Below are 23,991 nucleotides of genomic sequence, written 5' to 3'. Positions count from 1 at the left end.
GCTGAAAGTAGCCAGTTATATAAAGGTAGTAGGCAAGAGCAGAGGAAATAATTAATGTAGAGTCTCTAAGGCAGGAACATCTTGCTGTGTTGCAGGACCAAGAAGAAGGTTCATGTGACCAGAGCATAGAAAGTAATGGGGAGAATAGCAAGAGATGAGATCAGAAAAGGAGGGTTTTAGTGATACGGGAAAGGGCATTTGGATTCGTTGCCAGTGTGATGGTAAGCCACTAGAGAGTTTTAAACAGGACAGGGAACTGTTTTGATTTATAATTGTAAAATATCACTCTGATGACTCTGTGGATAATATATTGAAGTGAGAAGCAAGAATGGAGGTAGAGAAACTTGTGAGGAGCACCCTGTAGTAGTTCAGTGGGTAATAACTGGGTCCTAAAAGTGGCAGTAATTTAGATGGAGGTACATGAGTGAATTTGGGGTATGCTTTGAAGAAGGAAGGGTTTTAGTTGAATCTTAAAGGATAGGTAAAAAGGCAGTGGAAAGCTAGAAGGGCGTTTATAGAGTTTGGTCAAAACATGGTTGATGTGATGGCAGTCTTCTATATCTTTTGGGATAGTAGTGGTTACTTGGTTGTATGTATTTGTCAAAATTCATCAAATAGTGCATTTAAAATCTGTACTTTACTGTATATACATTTTATTGAACAGAACCAAACCAAACCAGGGCTGGGTTGAACTGAATATAGGAATTAGGAGAAAGACCACATTGGTTCAGAATGAAGTTCTGGACTGATAATTGAGTATAGCTGTTTATATGTGATTCACTGAGTTAACATAGACTCCTGAGACAGTGACTTGTGTGAAGTGGTTTTTTAGGAAGAATAATAGGGTAGTGGCTTGTAGAATGAATGAGATCTTCGTTACTCAAAGTGTGGTTGCATCAGTATTACCTGGGAGTTCTTTAGAAACGAAACAGTTTGGACTCCACCCCCAGAGCCTGCGTTTTAAACAAGATTCCTGGGCAATTCATATGCTTCAAGTTTGGGATGCACAAGATTAGGAAAAATAGCCCATCGCAAGGAAAGTAAGTTTGGAAGATATCTAACACATTGCACACTAGAGAAAAAAGTTTTTTCCTCGAGGCCATGGTGTTTTATTACAAAAATAGACAACAACTTCAAAAACAAAACAATCCTTTCTAAATTTAGTGAAAATGAAATTTATTGACTTTTAATCCATGTTTATTCATGGATTTAATTTAATCCACATTTTTAGAATTAATTTGTCTATGTTAATAATAATAATAACATCAAATTAAAACAAAGCATCGTGAAGGCACCCCCCCCAAAACAAACAAACAAAAAAAGAACATCAACAAGTAAGATTTTCATGAACCAACTGCAGGGCTTTGCCCCGTTTTGCTTCACAAGGCTCTGGGCTCAAAACTAGCATGAGTTAAATACAACTCATATGGCAATTAATGTATTAAATGTATTTCCATTTTTTTGTGCAGACGGCCTGGCTAAAGTGATGGCAATAAGGATGAAGAAATAATCTGAAACAGTGTAATAGATTCATTGTATATGTAGATGATGCTTTTGTATGCCAATGTTAATAACCATGTGTCTTACTCATGTTACAATTTTGCATTTTGTGCTCACATCTATTTTGTATGTTATCTTAAATATTCCTAAGCTATTTTCTGCCTGTTGCCTTGCTGGATTTCTCTTACTTATGTAATTTCTTTTTAAAATTTTTTTTAGAGACTGGGACTCACTCAGTCACCCAGGCTGGAGTGCAGTGGCACAATCATGGCTCACTGCAGCCTTAAACTCCTGGGCTCACGCGATACTGCTGCCCCCGCTTCCCTGAGTGGCTAGGACTGCAGGTACACACAACCATGCCCAGCTAATTTTTCTTGTCTTTTGTAGACAAAGACTACAAAAGTTGGGGGGGGGTCTCATTATTTTGCTCAGGCTAGTCTTGAACTCCTGGCCTCAAACTGTCTTCCCACCTTGGCCTCCCAAAGTGCTAGGGTTACAGGTGTGAGCCATCACACTCAGCCTGTAATTTCTTAATAGTTCCTAAATCAATGGCACATTACCTGGAATTTACATAGTTTTTCAAAGTTTGCTATCAGAAACACTAACTTTGCAGACTTAATGGGCAAGAAGGGTTATGAAGTCAAATTTCTTGAAAATATTGGGGTAAAGTTAAACAATTTTTAAAATAACTACCAATATATTTGGTAGTGAGGGGGGTAGTTGCAGAATGCCTCGTAACTTTTTTAAAAGAATTATTCTACAGCTTGGCATGGTGGTGTACACTTTAGTCCCAGCCACTTGCGAGGATGAAGTAGGAGGATTGCTTGAGTCCAAGAGTTCAGGTTCATCCTGGGTAACATAGCGAGTCCTCATTTCTTTTTTCTTGAGACAGAGTCTTGCTCTGTCGCCCAGGCTAGAGTGCCGTGGCATCATCGTAACTCATAGCAACCTCAAACTCCTGGGCTCAGGTAATCCTCCTGCCTCAGCCTCCTGAGTAGCTGGGACTACAGGTCTGCACCACCATGCCTGGCTAATTTTTTTCTATTTTTTTAGTTGTCCAGCCAATTTATTTCTATTTTTAGCAGAAACAGGGTCTCACTCTTGCTGAGGTTGGTCTTGAACTCCTGACCTAAGCATTCCTCCCACCTCAACCTCCCAGAGTGCTAGGATTATAGGCGTTAGCCACTGTGCCTGGCTGAGACCTCATTTCTTTAAAAAAAGCTTATTGTATGTATTGTGAATAACATTTTCCAAACATTTTAAGGAGCAACACTTGGGACTAGCATTCTTTGGCACACACTTTAAGGTGCTAGTAGTCCCTTGTGAACATACAACTTGAAAATTTTCTCTTGCTTTTCCTCTTAGGTTTATGTCTGGACTTTTTTAGTCCTTCCTCAGTGCTGTTCTCTTCAATACTTTGTTTAGTCACTTTCTTAAAACCTTGTACTTGTAGAAGAGATTAGTAGTTTATTTTTTTATGGTAACTCATAGAGACACTAAGGTTGATCAAGTTGTGAGTCGTTTCTGTATACTGCTGTTAATGTCCATGATAGATTTGGGAGAAATGGAACTAAAGTGAGAACCAAAACTAAATGATTTTGCTTGCTGTACTTTGGGGAATTGACTAAGTATCATCTTTCACCAGGTATAGTGGTTTGTTTTAAATTATTGAAACAGCTTTTATGAACTTCATAATAGTTTACCCTAATATTTTCTGTGTTCGATTATGGCTAAAACGAGGTTATCTATTAATATATTCTGTGGCAAATGAAGCTTTACGATGTCTCAAATGAAAAACCATCTTTAATTCCTTTTAAAATTTTTAAAGAAATCTGATTTAAATTTCTTGTTTATTCTATCTCTGATTTGTGTACCGTGTTTATTAGGTAAGCTTCATCACTTACCTAATAAGTGCTTATTTATACAACCTGCTTATTTAATGAAAATAATATAGTTTAAAAGACATTTTTGGCCGGGCGCGGTGGCTCACGCCTGTAATCCTAGCTCTCTGGGAGGCCGAGGCGGGTGGATTGCTCGAAGTCAGGAGTTCGAAACCAGCCTGAGCAAGAGCGAGACCCCGTCTCTACTATAAATAGAAATAAATTAATTGACCAACTAATACATATAGAAAAATTAGCCGGGCATGGTGGCGCATGCCTGTAGTCCCAGCTACTCGGGAAGCTGAGGCAGAAGGATTGCTTGAGCCAGGAGTTTGAGGTTGCTGTGAGCTAGGCTGACGCCATGGCACTCACTCTAGCCTAGGCAACAAAGTGAGACTCTGTCTCAAAAAAAAAAAAAAAAAAGACATTTTTAGTCATTAATGTTTGTCTACTACTATAGCTTTCAAAAGAAGCATCTATAGGCTTACAATTTATCTGTTAGCACTTGTAAGAATTGCAGAGAGGCATATTTCCATAACTTTTAAAAACTTTTCTATTTATGGAAATTTATTTCTTTTAGGCAAATCTTATATATGTGTGTATATATGAATACTTATATATACATATATGTATATATGTGCATGGATATATACACATACATTTATACATACTCATGTATTGAAAAGGCAAATAACTTTGGTCTAAATTCTCTGTACTATTTAAATTCTTGACTAAAGTGAAACCACTTTGAAAAGTATATAATCATTATATAAGGTTTTTAGAGCTAATTTAAGAGGGATTTATACACATGTACATAACATTTAATAGTTAATGTTAACTATCTTATAAGATTCTCTGGTAAGATCTTAAAAATGAGGTTCCTTGTGCTCTCAACAAAATCACTACTAAAAACCATATACTGTTTTTAGATAGCAGCAAATGTTTTGTCATTTCATTTGCTCTTTTTGATTTCAAAATTTGACTTCCTGAAAGTACATAAACTATTGTGATGTAGAAGATTCAACATCATGAAGGGCATTTATTTCCTTGGTGCCGTGGTTCCAGTGGATTGGACCAATCTACCATGCCTTAGTTTCATGCATATTCTCACTTGTTTTGCTTTTGAATAAAAGTTATTCTAAATCTTTCTCGTGACTTCTTTGTGTAGGATAGTGGTTCCAACTGAACCTGTGTGTAGCGTCTATCTACTTGATAGGTGAGGGTCCACAGTATGACATTTCCATAGTCTACTGCTAGATATTATACAGGAGTTTATAAAAACAATAAAGGCTGTATATTATGAACAATTCCTTAGTGTCTAAGGGCATGAAATGTGTACAACCTATGCCAAAAGCTATTTTGCAAAATCAATTCAAAAGTGCTTATAAATATATAATGTAACTCTCGTCATCTACAAGGTAGATATGAATGTAAATTGAATTATTTAAAATAAGAATCCAAGTAGTCAAGAATAAATACTGAGTGATATGAATGACACATTTGAATTGCTTGGTTTAAAACTGTGCTCTTTATCAACATATAAACATAGTTGGTATTAAAATAAGTTATGTTTAATAGTGTTTCCTTTAAAAGCTAAAGGATAAGATCTCTGTGTCCTCCACATGTTTTGAGTACAGATGAAAACAAATTGCTTGAGATTTTATTTGCATGTTAAACATGAAAGTCTTGAAGCACATGCAAAGATTGTGAATTAGACTGTTCTTTAAAAATGTAGTAAAACCTGTCCGATGAAAAGTTGCATTGCTTACTGAGAGTTTACCTGTGGTAGAAGATTAAAAAAAAAAATTGTATCTGAATTTTCCTTTAAGGCTAAGCAGAGAAAGTAATGTTTCAAGAGGGGTTTTTTTTCTTTTTTTTCCCTGAATACAAAGTATTTGAAGCCAGAAATCACTCCCTTCCTTCTCTGCCACCACTATAGAAATACACACATTTGATCATAGTGTGTGCACAGTTAACATGGCTGTTACTGTCCATTTTTTCATTATTGAGACCAAAACACGATATTTCATGGTCTAAGTGTAATTTAAAAGATGCATTCTTATGAAGAATTGGTTTCTTTTTTAAACAAAGTTACAAGTGCCTTAAATATGTCTTCATTATAATATGATAAAGGTATTTTTTCTTATAGCCATATTCTGGTATGACTTGATAATCAGATACATATGAAGTATTCAAGATAAGGGCACAAAAATACAGATTTTATTTTCAGAACTTTAGAAAATATGGCTTATGGGCAATATAAACTCAAAGAATGGTTAAAGCAAACTACTCATTTTACTGTTTTAGTTTTTACCTTGCTTTATCCATTTTCAGAAGAGTAAAGCACATACCTCAGTTGTTGCAAGTATTCCAGGGAAAGCTTTCAGTTTTGCAGGACTAGTAGCCATTTCCTGTTTTTTTTTACTGTGCATGGAATGCTTAGCAAAAGTGACTTCTTTAGCTAAATTAATAAAACATAGAGAAAATGCTTAGGCCAATTTATTAATATCATATATTCTGTAGTTGATTCCTATGTCAATATTGGATATTTGTTGAGCAACTAACCTGGTTTTAAAATGGAATCCAGTTCTCAAATTGTTTGGTGTCAAGACCCCTTATACTCTTAAAAATTATTGAAAAACCCAGAGAGCCATTGATCTATAAATATTAGAGACTAAAACAAATTTTAAGAATATTTGTTCATTTAAAAATAAAGATAGGCCAGGCGTGGTGGCTCATGCCTGTAATCTTAGCACTCTGGGAGGCCAAGGCCAGCGAATCGTTTGAGCTCAGAAGTTCGAGATGAGCCTGAGCAAGAGTGAGACCCTGTCTCTACTAAAAAAAAATAGAAATTATTTGGACAACTAAAAAATATATAGAAAACATTAGCCGAACATGGTGGTGCATGCCTGTAGTCCCAGCTACTAGGGAGGCTGAGGCAGGAGGATTGCTTGAGCCCAGGAGTTTGAGGTTGCTGTGAGCTAGGATGACACCACAGCACTCTAGCCCGGGCAATAGAGTGAGACTCTGTCTTAAATAAATAAAAATGAACCTATTACATGTTAATATATATAACATTTTTATAAAAAATATTTTCTTAGAAGAGTAGCACTGTCTCACATTTTTGTAAAACTTCTTTAATATCTGAGTTATTGAAGACAGCTGGATTTTCCTATTGATAATGAAAAGTACTTACTGAAATTGAAAATTCAAGAAATCAGTGGTGGATGATTTATCCTCAGAATCTAGTACAGCGCTTGGGTGTATAGTAGTCAGATATTTGGTAGATAACTAAATTATACTCTAGCAAATTGAGAAGTGAACAGGAAGAGAAGATATGAATTCAGGGAATATAGAAAACTTCAAGGCACTTGACTGAGAAAAGATGAGAAATGAGATCAGAGCTGGGGGCAAAGAGGTGCATGATTAACAGAGGGCTTCTTAAAAGAATGTTTCTATGTGAGGAGAAAAATATTAAAACCAACAGAGAAATTGAGAACACAGGAAACAAATGGAATGATTGAAGGAACTAGGGTGTGGAAAGGTATACTATCTAGCAGAGCATTTCAGACTTTACTGAACATATGAGGTCTCAGATCTTGTAAAAATGCAAATTCTGATTCAACTGGTAGGAGGGGCCTGAGATTATGGTGAATTTCTAGCAAGCACCTAGATAATCTGGGTGTTGACCCCAGGACCACACTTTGAGTAGTGATTTTCTAGAACTCAGTTGGAGAAGTGAACCTTGGTAGGAGGAATAAATACCTCTTTCCTTGAGTTTGGAGATCCCAGCTGATGGAATTTTTTAAGAGAGAAAAATATTTTTCCTAATATCCAGTTGCTACACTTTCCCACTAACTGGCTACATTCTGAGAATTACTTCACTGTGAAATTCCTGGTCTCGATAATATAGAATTCCAGTGTTCTCACAGTGCTTGACTGAGAGCATGAAATTGGAGTTATGGCATAAAATATAGTGATTCTACAAAAAGGACATTATTAGGATCTCTTGCATCTCTTATCTAAGTCATAGGTTCAAGCTCAGAACTCAGACTATGGTGTGAGACCTGCTTTTATTCTTGGCTCTGACTCTGAGTGGTCTTGGGTAAATTATTAACACATCATCAAAAATATTCTCATGCAGATTTTGTATTAGAATTAAAAATGAAGTACACAAAGACTAGCACTCACAAATGGTTGCTTTTATTATTGCCATCATCCTAAGACTGCAATAAGCTATATTGAAAGTAGCCTTAAAGTTTGTTTCATGAATCTTCAAATTCACCTAATTTGCTAAAGAATTTAAATAAGGAGATGGAATGAATAGATTGCATTTTGTTTCCACGCACAAGAGAACTGAGCATATTTTTTCTGTGCCTCAGAAATGGTTTAACTTAAAAAAAAAATCCCAAAATAGCTGAAGTTAGCAGACATGCAATTTAGCAAGGATGATTGGAATTTTGGTCTTTCCTGTAATAATGCTATACCTAAGCACACTGCTGATTAGGAAAACATTTTTATCTGAATTTTCTACTCTTGGGGGCAAAGAATGCTGTTTTTCTTTTTGATAGCTATGTTTACAGAATCTAAATCACCCTGAGCAATTACTTCAATATTTCAAGTTATTATTACCATTTGTGCTTCATTTATAGCTATTTTGTTGCAGCAAGCGTTATAGCGATTGACCAGGGAAAGAACTGAGCGGCACACAGAGGGTCCCGGTGGGCTCAGAGGGGCGTACCACCAAGTTCTGAGCACTGCTTCCTTATTTCTCTCCAGTCTTATACATTTCTTGGGTCATGTACAACCAATCAACTATGCAAAATTATCCAATTAACGATGGGATTAGTAGGATCAGCCATAAGCTTCACATGTATCCAATCAGTAGTGGGTTTTCCCTATCAATTTGAATTTTGATGAATTTCAATATGGTACTAGAGTGATAGAACTTGGTCAAACAAGTTCAATATTTAGGTGTGGCATAAACCTATTAATTTTTTCATTACAACTGGCATGAAGAAAATTAGGATATACAATATTTCTACTTTTTACAGTTGGACTTCTGTGAAGTCTTCCTCCAAAGAACAGAGCTCTGAGCCCTAGAAATTTGGAGGCAAGTGATCAATCCTATGTCTGCATCTGTGTGGGTTGGCTGTGTTTAGGGAAGGGGTCTGCAGCAGAGAAGGTAATAATAGTTCTTTGAATACTTTCGTATTGTTGCTCTGAAAGAACTAAGGCAGAGCATCTCCATTTGGCTTTTCTTCAGGAGCACATGTAGGTGGAAAAAAGTTAGGCAGGAGAGCAAGCAGTAAATACTGCAACTGAGATAAAATTAAGTCAACTTTGCAGAATATCCCCAGGCATTTCAACCTGAACATTCATTATCAGTAACCACAACATTACACATTTTTAACCCCTCTTATCAATTTTGTAATCATTGTTGATCCCCTGCATTGGTAGAATGTGCCTGGGCGTAGGAGATATGAAGATAGCTTAAGGCATGTTGTACTTTGTAAGGTGCTTTCACATGCAAGATGATAAGGGCATATAGAAATGTCAACCGAGCTACTCAAAGTCCAGTGTTATTAAGTTCTGCTGGACTTTGCTTTGAAGAAGTTTTCTCATTCTTTTTCTAACTCTTGTAATTGTCTGTAAGTACTGCTTTCATAATTAAAACTTTCCTACTTTAATCTTGCTTTAAATACTATAAGAATTATAAGCCTCCTCCTTTCAGGGGACCAAACCAGCTTAGGGCAGGTCTCAGATTGATTTACAACCACTATCATAATCTAACATTAGATCTTGGCAACAGATCTGGCAATCTGGGGGGATTTGCTTGAATCACTGTCATCTTACAGTGACTCATTAGCCCAGACTGATAGCAGTGGCAAAGCTAGGAAGACAACTTGGGTCTTTCATCTCCCAGACCAGCCAGTTCTACAGTCTTTAATCCATTTATTCCAATTTTTTGTTTAATTTTAAGATTTTGTGGTAAACATGAAATCTATCCAGGGGTGGGGAACCGTTTCATGCTGGAAGGCAACATTAATTTAGCTATAATCAAATAAAGCCACATTCAAGAAACTTAAATTAGATATACTTAAAAATGTATACTATTTTGTAAAAATTTAACTACCATGTACTTAATAGTTTCAAAAATGAAAACTATTTGTTCCTTTTAAAGTTAACTGACTTTTTAATGACTTTGTTGTGTCTGCTTTTTGTCAGATGGTATTTGAATATTTGGTTGCAGCATGGAGGTCTACAGTTTCAGTTGATCCTCTAGATCAGGGGTCCTCAAACTTTTTAAACAGGGGGGCAGTTCACTGTCCCTCAGACTGTTGGAGGGCCGGACTATAGTTTTAAAAAAACTATGAACAAATTCCTATGCACACTGCACATATCTTATTTTGAAGTAAAAAAACAAATGGGCAAAAACACCCACATGTGGCCGGTGGGCTGTAGTTTGAGGACACCTGCAATGAATATCAGTCATTTGTGACCTTAAGGGCATTTTGATTTGGGTTAGGTAGGAGAGTGTAGATTTGCAGCAACAAGTGGTTGAAAAGCAAGAAAGATTTTTTAGGCATGTTGCCGAAGGCATGGGTATTCTACTGCATTTTTCCATATATCAATTAGATCTTTCTTAGCATCAAATAATGACTTTAAAATGTTATCTACTGAGAGCTCAATCAATTTCATCTGTAGTTCCTTAAGTACCTTAGTGATATCAACTAGGTGGGGCTGAAATGCTAATTTGAGTGTGATGTCATGCTTCTCAAAGTTAGTCAATGTGTCATTGTATTCTCCAATTAATAGATCTATAACAGCTGCATGTTCTTCAAGTGATTTGCACATATCATCCTGCCCATAAATAACCTTTGCTAACTGGAGAAAATGTTCATGTGAAATTTTCTTTTGAAGAAGTATTTGAAAAAATATAGTTTTTTTGAAATGCTTGGATTTTTTTTTGCCACATATCATATATACACTTAGTTTTACCTTGCAAAGAAATATTCACATTGTTTTGATTTGACATGATATCACACAGAAATGCTGCATTCCTCTAGAAATCTTCTTTCAATACTTCACAATGCTGTTTCTGTTTTTCACAAAATTTAACTATCTGTTCTTGCAGAGACAAAATTTATCTTGAAAATTGTTGAAGATATCTATTCCGTGTTCTGTTCCCAAGAGTGCCCAAAGCCAGTAACTCTTCATAGCAAAAGATATCTTCTGTTATGATCCAAATGAAGTATAAAACCAGCACCAAGTGTAGGGCAGAGGAATTTGTAGGACAGAGGAATTCTTTTACTTGTCGGGAATTCACTTGGGTGGGGCAATGAGCTAACGGCAAACCTTTGCTTCTGGTCATTGCTTGCTTGCTACACCGCTGTAGGGGGAATTATGGGATGAGGTCATTGAAGCATGGGCAACTGGCCTATCAGGCAATAGAGGGCAACCAACCCACCAATTATTTCAAAAGGCAATAGTGGGCAACCAATCATTTTAAAGGTCAACGCATGATCCATGCGTAGTCGGCTTGTGCGCAGCTTGTGCACCATGGGGATAAAAGGCATGCAGTTGTTCCGGTCGGGGTCCTTGCCTGTGAGAGTGGCCACTGCGTTGGTGCTCTGGGGCTTGGACCCTGGCTAGCCAGAAAATAAACCTCCTCTTGTGTGATTGCATCCTCGATGTCTCTGCTTTTCTGTCCGGTGGGGCTGTGGAAGGTTGGTCCCTAACACAAGTCAGTAGTATCGATTGATTCATTCAAAGCAATTGAATAATACATATTTTCTTTTTGAAGTATTGCATGAAGTTCTGTTAAGTTGAAGGCTAATTCATGCTGCCGATCAGTTATGGTTCTCCTTGAAAGAGGCATTTCTTTATACTTTGAAATGTCATTGGGGTCTAAGCAGGCTACAACTTCGACAATGCATTTTTTCACAATTTCTACATCACTGAATGCCTTCCCTTTTTTCTTGATTATATAAGCTACTTTATAAGTTGCTTCGGTGACATTTGTCCAAGATCTTATTCTGCTTGAAAGAATTGCCTTTGCTTTTACTTTTCATCTTTTAATTTCTGTAATAATATAAACTTTTGAGCTTCTCCATCAAAAATATTTGGTCCTTATGATTGTTATAATGCTGATGAGCATTGAATTTCTTTAATGTTGATATTGCAGTATCACAAAGCAAGCAGATCATCTTATCTTTAACAGAAACAAGATAATATTGCAACTCCCATTCCTCATTAAAAAAATCTGTTTTCTTTCTTCAGTGTTCTCTTGGTTTTCTTTGACATGATGGGCTGTTAAGCAGGCAGAATTAAAAAATACTGTCAAGCTGTGCAAGTATTTGCAAATTCACCTTCAAACAGAAATACAATGCACTGTTGCCAGAAGCTGATAACATACTGGTGTATCACACTCCCATAAATTCTCACCAAGTAGCCTCACCTCGTAGTGGTGCCAGTCAGGCAGGGGGAAATTAGAACTAAATCATGAGTGTAGCAGCCATCAGTTTAGCCCTTATGGCCTACTAATGTTCTTCTAATTGTGCCAGTCAATCTGAGAGGATTATTTCATTGAAATTTCTTTTATTCTTTGGTATCTTAAATACTTTTATTTTAAAAATAAAATATAAAAGGTGAACAAAAGTGTATTAACAAAAGGATGTGTTCTGTAAAATTTGGATTCAGTCAAAAGGCTGCACTGAATGGTCTAGAAGGCCAAATGTGGCCTTCTGGCCTCAGGTTCCCCACCCCTGATCTTTACCAGACCTCTTACCAGATTTGTCAGTGTACAATATATCATTGTTGACCATAGGTACTGTTCTTTCCTTTTTAATGCTAAAATATCATTGATATCCACCCACTATTCACAGAATAGAAAGAATGTAGGAGTTACTATAAAAATTGTAGTTTGAACTTCTATAAATTTCTTACAATGGATGGGCTGTTTCCTCCTAGATCCTATTTCAGAATGTAAACAGGAGTTGCTATTATAATTCTAAAGTACTGATGGACCCCCAACTTATGATGGTTCAACTTAATGATTTTTCTACTTTATGATGATAAGGAATTGATAGACATTCAGTAGAAACCATACTTCGAGTACCCATACAACCATCCTGTGTTTTACTTTTAGTAGTCAGTAAATTACATGAGATATTCAACAATTTTTTTGTAAAATAGGCTTTGTGTTAGATGATTCTGCTCAACTGTAGACTAATGTAAGTGATCTGAGGATGTTTAAGGTAGGCTAAGCTATGATGTTCAGTAGGTTAGGTATATTAAATGCATTTTCAGGTTATGATATTTTCAACTTACGATGGGCTAATGGAGATGTAGCCCACAATAAGTTGAGGAGTATCTGTGTTGATAATACAGTACACATCGTGCTTAAATATTTTTGCCTGCCTTTTTAGTAGAACAATTTGAACCAATAGTAAGGCTATTTCTCGTATCAAATAAAGTTAATTGGAGATCAGGTAGAAATTCTATACTAAAACATAAGAACACAAAAAAGTATGATTTAGGGAAAACTGGGCATGACTATTTTTATCTTTGATTATCCTTACTAAAGATATCCTTCTTGGGAAAGCACAGAGTTTTTTTCATTTCACTGAGCTTCAGGAAGAGAAGCTTAGTAAACACACATTCTCTCCTTCCTCTTTCCCAGAAGCCCCACTAGCTTATTTTGAAGCTAATTCTAGCGTAAGTCCTTTTGATCTCACTGCTATCACTTAGAGAATTATAATGTGGTGCTTCAATTCTGGCTAGAATGCAGGACCTTTAAAAGAAAAGACCTTAGATTTATGTTAAATAATTTGAGCTCAGTGATAGGAAACTCCTTTATATGTTATAAAAACAACCACCACAAAAACAACAATAACAACAAAAACCCTTACGATCTTCATAGTAGGAAGAAAATAACCAACTGCTCTTCAAATTATGGGGTTGGTCCCATGTTTTGAATGTCACCATCTCAGTTGATCTCTTAATGAGATGTCTGTCTACATGGTGGGGGAGTGGGTAGATAAGAACTGAAGGTTTCTCATCTCCTCATGTAAAGTTGGTTAACAACTTTAGGACCCTTGCCTTTGTCCAGTAGGTGAAGCAGTCACCATTCTAAGCCTGCACTGAAAACTTCTTTAAGGGTTTTCTGCCTTTTGGAGGAGTGATATAATATGGCAGAATATGGCAGTCACCTTGGTGTTTTGTTGTTGTTGTTCTCCTTTTGCTTTCTAGCCCATCCATGTTTCCCTCCTTATGTTCATTTCTTAATCATTATCTATACATTTTTGCTTCTTTTTTCTCTCTGGCTTCCATTCCCAAATATAGAATTGAAGCTATTATGTAAGTATTGACATCATAATCCTTTAACTATTGGCACTGAAAGATGTATTTTTGTGGGTGGAGGTGGGATAATTAGAGATGGGATAAATATAATTATTGTTATATTTAATATGTTTATATAATCACAGGAAATATAAGTGTAATCCAGATTTTGGTTATCTCTGAAGTCATCAGGGCAGACACTTTTTTAAACCATAAGCAATCACAGTGCAAAATTCAGTTCTCTTATTAGAATAATTCCCACCATACCTGTCTCTTTCAGTTCTGTCCAGCCACCGGAAAAATAGATAATATAATACTTTGTGAAAAGGGGCCATTATTGCATAAAGAAGATATGCCTAACCTAGCTCAGGATGATCTGCAAATATTTTTTGATTAATTCTGAGGAGGAAGAGGCCTAAATTGAGCCTGAAAGAATAGGTAGGAGAAAGCCAGGCAAAGGAAGGGAGAGAAACACACTTCTGGAAGAGGGAGAAAGATGGTCAAAACTTGTGGTTAGAGAAGTGGGCAGGAGCAGATCCTAAAGGACACCACTAAATGTGGCAGAAGCTGGCAGATGGTTTTTTGTTTTTTGTTTTTTTTTTTTTTTCGGCATATTATGGGGGTACAGATTTTAAGGTTTCAATAAATGCCCATTTCCCCCCCTGGCAGATGGTTTTTAAAGGCCACTGGGAGACCTTTAAGGAGAGGTTAATTGGGAAGGTGGGGTGGAGTGTGTTGGTAGCATAGGATTTACATTTCAGGAAGGTCAGAGTATTTCTGAAATCTAGCTGAAAGCTAATAAGGGCCTAAGGTAGTAGAAATGGGGATAGAGAATAGGGTCAATTTGAGAATATTTAGGAGATAGAATTGACAGGACTGGGAATGGGGATGACATTGGGGTGAGAAATGAAGAAGTCCAGCATGATCCCCCAATTTTAGGCATGGTACCACTTACCAAGTCAGGGAAGGCAGGAGGAGACTAAAGCTTGTGGGATGAGATAGAAAATCAAATTTGGACATACAGTCATCCCTTCAGATCTGTAGGGAATTGTTTCCAGGACCTCCATGGATACCAAAATCTTCAGATGCTCAAGTCCCTTGTAAAAATGGTATAGTATTTGCATATAACCTGCACATATCGTCCCATATACTTTTAATCAGCTCTATGTAAATAGTCGCTATACTATGTTTTTAAAACTTGTATTATTTTATCGTTATATTATTTTTTATTCTCAACCCTACTCTCCACCCTCCAGATCCACAGTTGGTTGAATCCACAGGTGTGGAACCTGTAGATACAGAGAACTGACTATATTTTTGTGTCATACAGATTTTCTCCTTTATAAAAGTAACATACAAGTCTCTTGCAAAAAAATATTGGAAAAAAAGAGAGAAGTACCAAATTTCCATTTGGAAATAGCCATCATAAAAATTTCAGTGCAGTTTTCCCCAATTTGTTCTAAGTGGCAAAAATTACACACATTAAAAAGTACAATCCCAGGTTAAAGTACTGCTTTTCCTTCACTTTGTAATATATTTTAGAACTCTCTGTGTCACTGAATATTCTTTTACATTTTTATTTTTTTTATTTTTTATTTTTATTTTTATTTTTTTTTGAGACAGAGTCTCGCTTTGTTGCCTAGGCTAGAGTGAGTGCCGTGGCATCAGCCTCACTCACAGCAACCTCAAACTCCTGGGCTCAAGCGATCCTTCTGTCTCAGCCTCCCAAGTAGCTGGGACTACAGGCATGAGCCACCATGCCCGGCTAATTTTTTCTATATATATTAGTTGGCCAATTAGTTTCTTTCTATTTATAGTAGAGACGGGGTCTCGCTCTTGCTCAGGCTGGTTTCAAACTCCCGACCTCGAGCAATCCGCCCGCCTCGGCCTCCCAGAGAGCTAGGATTACAGGCGTGAGCCACCGCGCCCGGCCTACATTTTTATTTTTATTTACTTTTTTAGAGACAGGGGTCTCACTATGTTGCCCAGGCTGGTCTTAAATTCCTGGCCTCAAGGGATCCTCCTGCTTTGGTCTCCCAAGGTGCTGGGGTTACAGGAATGAGCCACCGCTCCTCACTGCTTTTACATTTTTAATGACTGCATAATATCTTACTGTATGGAAGAATTGTGAGTTACTATCTCTATTGCTATAGGTTTTGATTGCTTTGGAATTCTCATTATTTAAACAAATCATGCTTAATGCCATCACAGGGTTGGTCCTCCAGAAGTGGAAATGGCATTTGAAGAGTAAGATATTAATTAAGCATGGGGCCGGGAGCGGTGGTTCATGCCTGTGATCCTAGCATTCTGGGAGGCCAAGGCGGGAGGATCGTTCAAGGTCAGGAGTTCGAAACCAGCCTGAGCAAGAGAGAGACCCTGTCTCTACTAGAAATAGAAAGAAATTAATTGGCCAACTAAAAAATATATAGAAAAAATTAGCCAGGCATGGTGGTGCATGCCTGTAGTCCCAGCTACTGGGGAGGCTGAGGCAGAAAGATTGCTTAAGGCCAGGAGTTTGAGGTTGCTATGAGCTAGGCTGACACCACGGCACTCTACTCTGGGCAAAGAGTGAGACTCTGTCTCAAAAAAAAAAAAAAAGATATTAATTAGGCATGGATCCAGGTGAAGGAAAGAGGGAAGAGGCAGGGATGGGCAAGAGAGAAGCTGACTGTGATATGGAGCCACAGCCTCAGCATACCCAAGGGTCTATAGATAAGGCCTGTCTGTGTCAGCATTGTCCCACATTGGGTGGAAATGGCTGGGCTTTTATAATTTCAAGTCACTCACTCACCAGATGAGAGCTGATTGGGGAGGGGCATGAATTCAGGCCAACCCTGAAGGGGTTGACAGCTGGGGGTGTCTGGTGACCACACTCTCCAATGCTGGGCAGCAAGGACTTCTGTGAAGGAAGGTTCGAGCGGGGCATCTGTGCGTTCACAGCAGATGCTCATTCTGTGCATATGTCTTTGCTCATGTCCTTGGGATAAATTCTGAGAAGTGGAATTGCTGGCATAGAGCATGGGCATTTTAAAGACTTTTGATATTTATTACCTAATGATATTCCAGAAAGATTGTATCCCTTTCTCCCACCAACAGTTTATTTCATCACTAATGCATAAAAACATGACAATTGTACTATTTTGTGTTTTTAAATATTGAAGGGAACCACACATTTTTTTGGAAAAAAAATAAAATGTTTCATGTTTTATCATTGTCAATTTCATTTTAAACTAATAAGGCAAGTGCTGTACCTTTATAGAGCTATACAAATCTTTCCAGAAGGATAAAATACTCTAGCAACTGATATTAGAAGGCAAAAGATTGAATTCGATTCTTTTCAGTTGCAAACTTACAATATTAAAGAGACTGAGCAATGGCTGGTGCCTGAGCTGACTTGAAACAGAATTTGCAACACCCTACAGGCCTTTCCATATAAGTATTTGAACAAATACATGAAATCTCCATTTGTTAGGAAAAATTTGACAAGCAACTGTTAAAGATACCAAAGGGGACATAACCATCATTTATTGAGTGCCTATTCCATGCTAAGCAATGCCATGGGCTTTTATATCTACCCTCATATTTAATTCTCACAACAATCTTTTGAAGTATTAGGTTGTTAAATATGAAATGTCCAATTTCGTATCAAAAGTGTAGTTATTATATCTCAAACAAGAAGCAGTACAAATAATCAAAGTATGCTCCTAACCTGTCGACACAGTTTTGCCATCTAAACAGTAGCTTGTTTGTGCCAGCAGTGAAGAAGCCTGGAGAGAGAGTGGAGATGAAATTGTGAAAGGAGTTTTGCATAGCTTGTTGAGAATTGAATATTTTTCCTTGCAAGAAGTGGTCCAAAGCCTGGAAGAAGTGGTAGTCAGTTGGTGCAAGGGCTGATGAATATGGTGGATAACAGAGAGTTTCCAAGTCCAGTCTCCATGGTTTGAGCAGCATTGTTTTTGTGGTATGTGGTCTTGTAAGAGGATTGGCTTATCTCTATTGATCAATCTCGGCTGCTTCATCACAAACATCCTCATCTTTTCACCCACTTGGTTGCAGTAGACATCTGCTGTAACCGATTGACCAGGTTTCATGAAGCGATAGTGGATAATACCAGCGCTAGACAACCAAACAGACACCATTAGCTTTTTCTGATGAATATTCAGTTTTGGAGTGTGTTTCAGCACTTTGTCTTTATCCAATCATTGTGCCAAATGCTTTCAATTGTCAAAAAGAATCCATTTTTCATCACACGTAACAATACGGTGTAGAAATGATTTGCCTTAATGTCATGACAGCAAAGAAAGGCAAGCTTTGAGATGATTTCTCCCCTGATGCTTGTCTATTTCATGGGGAACCCATTTATCCAGCTTCTTTGTGGATTTGTTTCAAAATGCCCAATATTGTTGGAATAGTAACATCAAACCTTGCTGCTAATTCATGTAGGTTGAGGTGGATTCGCTTCCATTACACCTTTCTGTTCATCATTATCCACTTAGTCTCAGGTCACCCAGGTGGCTCATTTTCAAGATTAAAATCACCAAAATGAAACTTCTCAACCTATCTCCATACTGTGCATTCATTAGCCATATCCTTCCCAAAGACTTCATTGATATTTCAAGCTGTCTGTGCTGCATTGGTTCCATAATGGAACTCATATTTGCAAATAACACGAATTTTTGACTTATCCATGGTTTTAGACTTATCCATAAGTTTTATAATTTATCCATGTTCTAAAAAAAATGTGAAAGATAATCACAAGCCAAAGCATGCATTTGAAAGACTGAGGATATATCTTCACAATAAACATAAAACAAGAAGTGTCAAAGTGAAATATCAGAGATACCAACTATCAAACTTAAGGACATCAGACATTTCATACTTAACCTGTTGGGTATGGCGCTCACCGGCCTCAGAACCTTGCCCACAGCCGATAGTTTGTGCTGTGCATTGACTACAAATGCATTTTGCTCTTGTGTGATGAGGAAAGCTTTAAAGCACTGAAAGCTTGATTTCCTTTACAGGCAGCTTTACTTGTAATGTAAATCAGAATAGGTAACGTGTACATATATGTTTTCATTACGTTATTTTTAAATGTTCACAATTTTATTTTGATAAATGAAAAATTAGAAAAGTCACATCGCAGCTGTCGGCTAAAGTCAATGCTCGGCTGTGCGCGTTCATCTGTGGCTATCGACTATGGTTGACACTGGTACCGAAGTGGTTAATAACCTAATAGTTATTACCACCACATTTTTCAGATGAGTACATTGAAAGTCAGTGATTCTGGTAATTTGGTAATCTGAGATGTTCAGATTCACAAGCCCATGCACTTCTTAACATCTTGGGCTACTGCCCTCAAAGCTGTATGTGAAGTCACATAGCAGCAGTTTAAACAATATAAGGCCAAGTTTTTCTCTTCCCATTCCTCCACCACTTTCTTCAACTTCAACTTGAGCCTGTTGCCCAGCAGCCTGGCATTGCTGTCACCTTGGCCCTCAGTGATGCTAATGTGCAAAAGCAGATTAAGCATAGATGGCTTTCCCTGAACAAGAAGCCAATGAAAAAGCAGAAGAAATAGATGTAAAGGTAGAAGAAGAGTTCAACATTGAGAAAGGTTGGCTTGTGCAAATTCAAAGACTGAAGATTATGGAATACTATGAGAAGAAAGAGAAGCAGATTATGCAGCAGAAGCAAATTCAGCTGTTCAATTTGATGAATCAAGCAAGGCTTAGAGTCCTCAAAGCAAGAGATGACCTTATCACAGACCTACTAAATGAAGCTAAACAGAGACTCAGCAAGGTGGTAAAAGATGCAACCAGGTACCAAGTGCTGCTGGTTGGGCTGGTCCTCCAGAGTTTGCACCAGTTCCTGAAGCCCTGAATGATTGTTCATTGCAGGAAACAAGATTTACCACTGGTAAAAACTACAATGTAAAAGACTATCCCTATGTATAAAATTGCCACTAAAAATAATGTCGATGTCCAAATTGATCAGAAGGCCTACTTGCCTGAGGAAATAGCTGGTGGCATTGAGATTTATAATGGGAATTATAAAATAAAAGTTTCTAACGTCCTAGAAAGCCAGCAGGACCTCATAGCTGCCAGAAGTATGGCAAGCCTGGTTTGGTACAAATGCCAGGAGGAAGTTTATAGACTAGGCATTTGGGAGATGGAGTCCATCTACTGCTCTACTGCTAGATATGGAAGCTTCTGATACTGAAGAAATGCGAGTGTGTAGCTTCCTCTTTGCTGTTCTAATATTGCCCTGCATTTTTTTTTTTTGAGACATAGTCTCACTTTGTTGCCCAGGCTAGAGTGAGTGCCGTGGCGTCAGCCTAGCTCACAGCAACCTCAATCTCCTGGGCTCAAGCGATCCTCCTGCCTCAGCCTCCCGAGTAGCTGGGACTACAGGCATGCGCCACCATGACCGGCTAATTTTTTGTGTATATATTTTTAGCTGGTCAATTAATTTCTTTATATTTTTAGTAGAGTGAGGTCTTGCTCAGGCTGGTTTTGAACTCCCGACCTAGAGCAATCCGCCCGCCTCTGCCTCCCAGAGTGCTAGGATTACAGGCGTGAGCCACCACGCCCAGCCTATTGCTCTGTATATATCAGTGGATACCTTTCTGTGGCTAATGCCCTTGGTCTCATTGCTAACAGTGGGAGAATGTTTCACTTGCTATAATCAGGACCCCACCTCTAGTTCATCTCAATGTAACACAGCTTTCAGCTGGTCCTGCAGTGTTAGGTGAGGGGATCAGGTGGTGGCTGCGTGAACTTCCTTGAGTCTCCTGCTTTTTCTCCGGCTCCCAGTTGTCTAGTCTACAGGGTGATGTGTATGGCTTTCTCTGCCTTGAAGTCTCTACTTTTTAGGTTTAAAATACATGTGGCACATGCATTTTTCCTAGCAGCAGTAGCTTCACTGTTTCCTATTTGGGCCTAGAAGTTTTCCTCATCTGTAAGTGTGATTTGAAACCTAAGCCATGAATATGCTTTATTTATTAAAACAAAAGATTTATGTGGAAAAAATAAACAGTGTAATAAATGTATATATTAACTATAGTAACAATAACCCTCATGAAGCTTGCAGAATGTCCTACTGGACTGGGAATACGTAGGATTTAGTGCCTAGAATGTTTAAGTGTTTGTACCACTTACAACATCTAGCACTTTACACAAATGGTGGAAGTATTCACTACCTATTTAACAGAACAGTTTTTGAATAGCTAGAAAAAGAGAAATATTAAATGTCTTCCCAGTTTATTTCATCATTCTATTCTCTTTTGGGGTTTGGCTTGATCTGAGTGTAGCCAGGAGGCAAAGAGATGGTCCAGTCAGTGGCCTCCACTTCAGCAGAAAAAAATCGTATTCCTGAAGCTTGTCAGCTTTTCTAAACAGACCCAATGATTACAGACAGTGCCAATAAAAATTACAGACAGTGCCAATTAAAGAAGGGTTGAATGAAAATACACATAACAAATAAAAACCATTACCCCAATCCTGAAGAATATCGGTGGTGAAGTCTTTATTCAGAAGAGTAAATAGGTTCTAATCCAGCCTTTAAGATCTAACTTCCAGGCCGGGTGCGGTGGCTCACGCCTGTAATCCTAGCTCTCTGGGAGGCCGAGGCGGGCGGATTGCTCGAGGTCAGGAGTTCAAAACCAGCCTGAGCAAGAGCGAGACCCCGTCTCCACTATAAATAGAAAGAAATAGAAAGAAATTAATTGGCCAACTAATATATAAAAAATTAGCCGGGCATGGTGGCGAATGCCTGTAGTCCCAGCTACTTGGGAGGCTGAGGCAGGAGGATCGCTTGAGCCAGGAGATTGAGGTTGCTGTGAGCTAGGCTGACGCCACGGCACTCACTCTAGCCTGGGCAACAAAGCGAGACTCCGTCTCAAAAAAAAAAAAAAAAAAAAAAAAAAAAAAGATCTAACTTCCAGGGGACAGGAAATAGAGAGGAATGATAAATATGTTGAAGACACCCACCAAGAAACCATAAGACAACTCCAGAAAGCACCCTGTTTCTTCAGCAAGACAATGCCATTCCAAAAAAGGAAGGAGGGGGGAGGAGGAGTCTTTTGTAGGTTAAAAAAGATGTAATCAAATGCAATGGGTGGTCATTGATTGGATCCTGGTCTAAGCTGGCCATAAAAGACATTTTGGGGTCAGCTGGGAAAATGTAGTCTGGATTGGGTATGACTTGGTAATTATTGTTCGTCTTAGTTAGACGTGAAAATGGTATTATGGTTATGTAGGAAAGTGTCCTTTTTAAAACGAGATGTATACTGTAACATTTAGGAGTGAAATATAATATTTATCTTTACTTTAAAACTCTCTAGCAGAACAGAGGAAGTAAATAAGGCAAAATGTAAACAATTGTTAAAAATAGACGCTAGATTTTAGGGAGTATTCATTATACTGGTCTCTCTGCTCTGTGTCTGACATTTTTCTTCACAAAAAATAAACAACCAACCAGAAAAATAAGAACAAGGGTTGCTTCCTTTTCAGGAGAGTATGAACCGATCTTTATCTTCCTCCTAAAGTGAAGCCACCAACCTGTGGCTTCAGGAGCATGAAATGAGGTCCCATGAAGCGCAGAGACATGAGGAGGCTCCTTTCTGAGGCCCTGATTTGACCGCCCATGTGAAAAGGACCCGCAGGAGGCAACGCGTTTGCCTCCCGCCCTGCTCACCCACCCGAGACCACTGCGGATACTGAATAACCTGTCAACTCACTGTCCCCCGAGTGTACCCAAACCACGAAGAGAGCGGTTTTGACAGACAGCGTGAGGGTGCGCGAATGGCCTGAACCGGGCTCAGCTGGCCGGAGGCGGGAGAGCTGCAAGGTTCCCTTCCACTCGTTGGAGCCCTTGGCGGCGAGCCGGGGTAGAGTGGCAGGAAGCTCCCACCTCACGCACCTGGAAGCGGGGCGGAGCGGGGCCGGCCCGGGCTGGGGCCAAGCGGCTGCACGTGCCAAGGCCACTACCCACACCTGGCGCCAGGAGGGCCCGGGCGGCCGCAGGGGGCGCAGAGCCTGGGGGTGGGGACGGCGCGCACCTGGCCGGGGCCGCCCGCGGAGGGAGCGCGGGCTCGGCGGGCGCGGGAGCCGCGCGTGGCGGGGTCCGGCCGCAGGTGAGGGCGGCGCGGCGGGCCGGGCGGCCGGAGAAGCGACTCGGCGGGCCGCGCTCCCCGGCGGAGGAAGTTTCTTGGCCCGGAAAGGTGCAATTGTGTGCAGCTATTCCTGGTATGTCAGGCGGGCCCTGCGGCCGCGAGCCGAGAGGGCGCAGCTCCCAGGGGCCCCGGGAGAGGGCAGGCGGCCAGGCGGGCGGAGGATGCGGCCGCGGGGGCGCATCCCCTCGGGGCGGGGCCGCGGTCCCGGCGGGCGGCGCGGGAACGGGAGCGTGGCCCGGGCCGCGGCCCCCTGGTGGACCGTGCCATCTCCCGGCCCAGACGGTCCAACCGCAGAGGCGGCCGCGGCCGGGAGCCCCCGGGAGACGTGGGGGGAGGGCGGCGGACGGAAGCGGCGACTCGGCGGGCCCGGGGTAGGCGGCGGGGTGGGCCGGGGCGGGGCCACCGCGGGGAGGACGGCGGCAGCGCTGCGACTTTTGAAGTGCAAACTGTCGTCAGGGCTGCTGCGGCGCGCTGCCTCTCGTCGCCCCCTTCACCTCCCGCGCCCGGCCCGGCTGCTCGGGTCCCCGCGGACCTTGGGTGGCTTTCAGGAGTTTAGAGAAAGCTACGCCTTCGAGTTCTTGTAGGTTGGAAACCTTAGCAAACTGCAGAGCGCAACAAAGGGAAAGAGCCCGGGCGTCGCACAGCCGGAGGGGGCCGGCGCGGCTTTGGGCAGTGTCCCCTCCCTGCCCGCCGGGCCCAGACGCGTGGGGGGAGGGAGGACCCCTGCCCCTCCGCTCCCCCACTGAGTCTCTCTCCCTCTCTTGCCCTAGTCATGGAAGGGGTGGAGGAGGCAGAGGCCGACTGTTCCTTAGCGTTCGCCGAGGCTCAGAGATGGGTGGAGGTGAGTGTCTCTTACTGCTCTCCCTTCCGCTCGAATTTGCTACCCTCGGGACGTGTGTCGCGAGGTGACACCGGCCCCCCGCTACCCTGCGCTTTTGCCGCCTCTCTAGCTGGCACGGGAAAGAAAACTGATTTGTGTGTGCAGTTTTGGGGACTTTGCAAGTTCTGCCTGTCTTACATGTGAACGTCCCACTTAGCTTAGCGCTGCCCACCCCACGACGGGCTCGCCGGCGTCCCGGAGCTGCTCTGCCAGGG

General features: G+C 40.1%; 1 protein-coding gene and 1 pseudogene across 8 annotated transcripts in view; both read left to right on the top strand.

Annotated features, from left to right (window-relative positions):
* Positions 1 to 154: 154 nt before the first annotated feature.
* On the top strand, positions 155 to 19,881 carry LOC105855859 (V-type proton ATPase subunit E 1 pseudogene; annotated as a pseudogene).
* Positions 19,882 to 23,115: 3,234 nt separating this feature from the next.
* LMO7 (LIM domain 7) overlaps positions 23,116 to 23,991 on the top strand; it is a 196,754-nt gene continuing 195,878 nt past the window's right edge. For 4 of the 8 annotated variants that reach the window (XM_012737061.2, XM_020290310.2, XM_012737060.2 and 1 more), the window contains exons 1-2: positions 23,321 to 23,476; positions 23,667 to 23,737. In XM_012737061.2, the coding sequence (XP_012592515.2) occupies positions 23,669 to 23,737 (69 nt within the window). In that variant the 5' untranslated portion in view covers positions 23,321 to 23,476; positions 23,667 to 23,668. Of the gene's footprint in view, positions 23,268 to 23,319; positions 23,477 to 23,666; positions 23,738 to 23,991 lie in introns of those variants that run through there. The other 4 variants (XM_012737055.2, XM_012737054.2, XM_020290309.2 and 1 more) reach the window with 2 other exon arrangements.

The sequence above is a fragment of the Microcebus murinus genome, chromosome 13 (assembly GCF_040939455.1).
Source record: "Microcebus murinus isolate Inina chromosome 13, M.murinus_Inina_mat1.0, whole genome shotgun sequence".
In the NCBI taxonomy this organism is placed as follows: domain Eukaryota; kingdom Metazoa; phylum Chordata; class Mammalia; order Primates; family Cheirogaleidae; genus Microcebus; species Microcebus murinus.
Note: the sequence above shows the minus strand (reverse complement) of the source record. Positions and strands in the feature narration are given on the sequence as shown.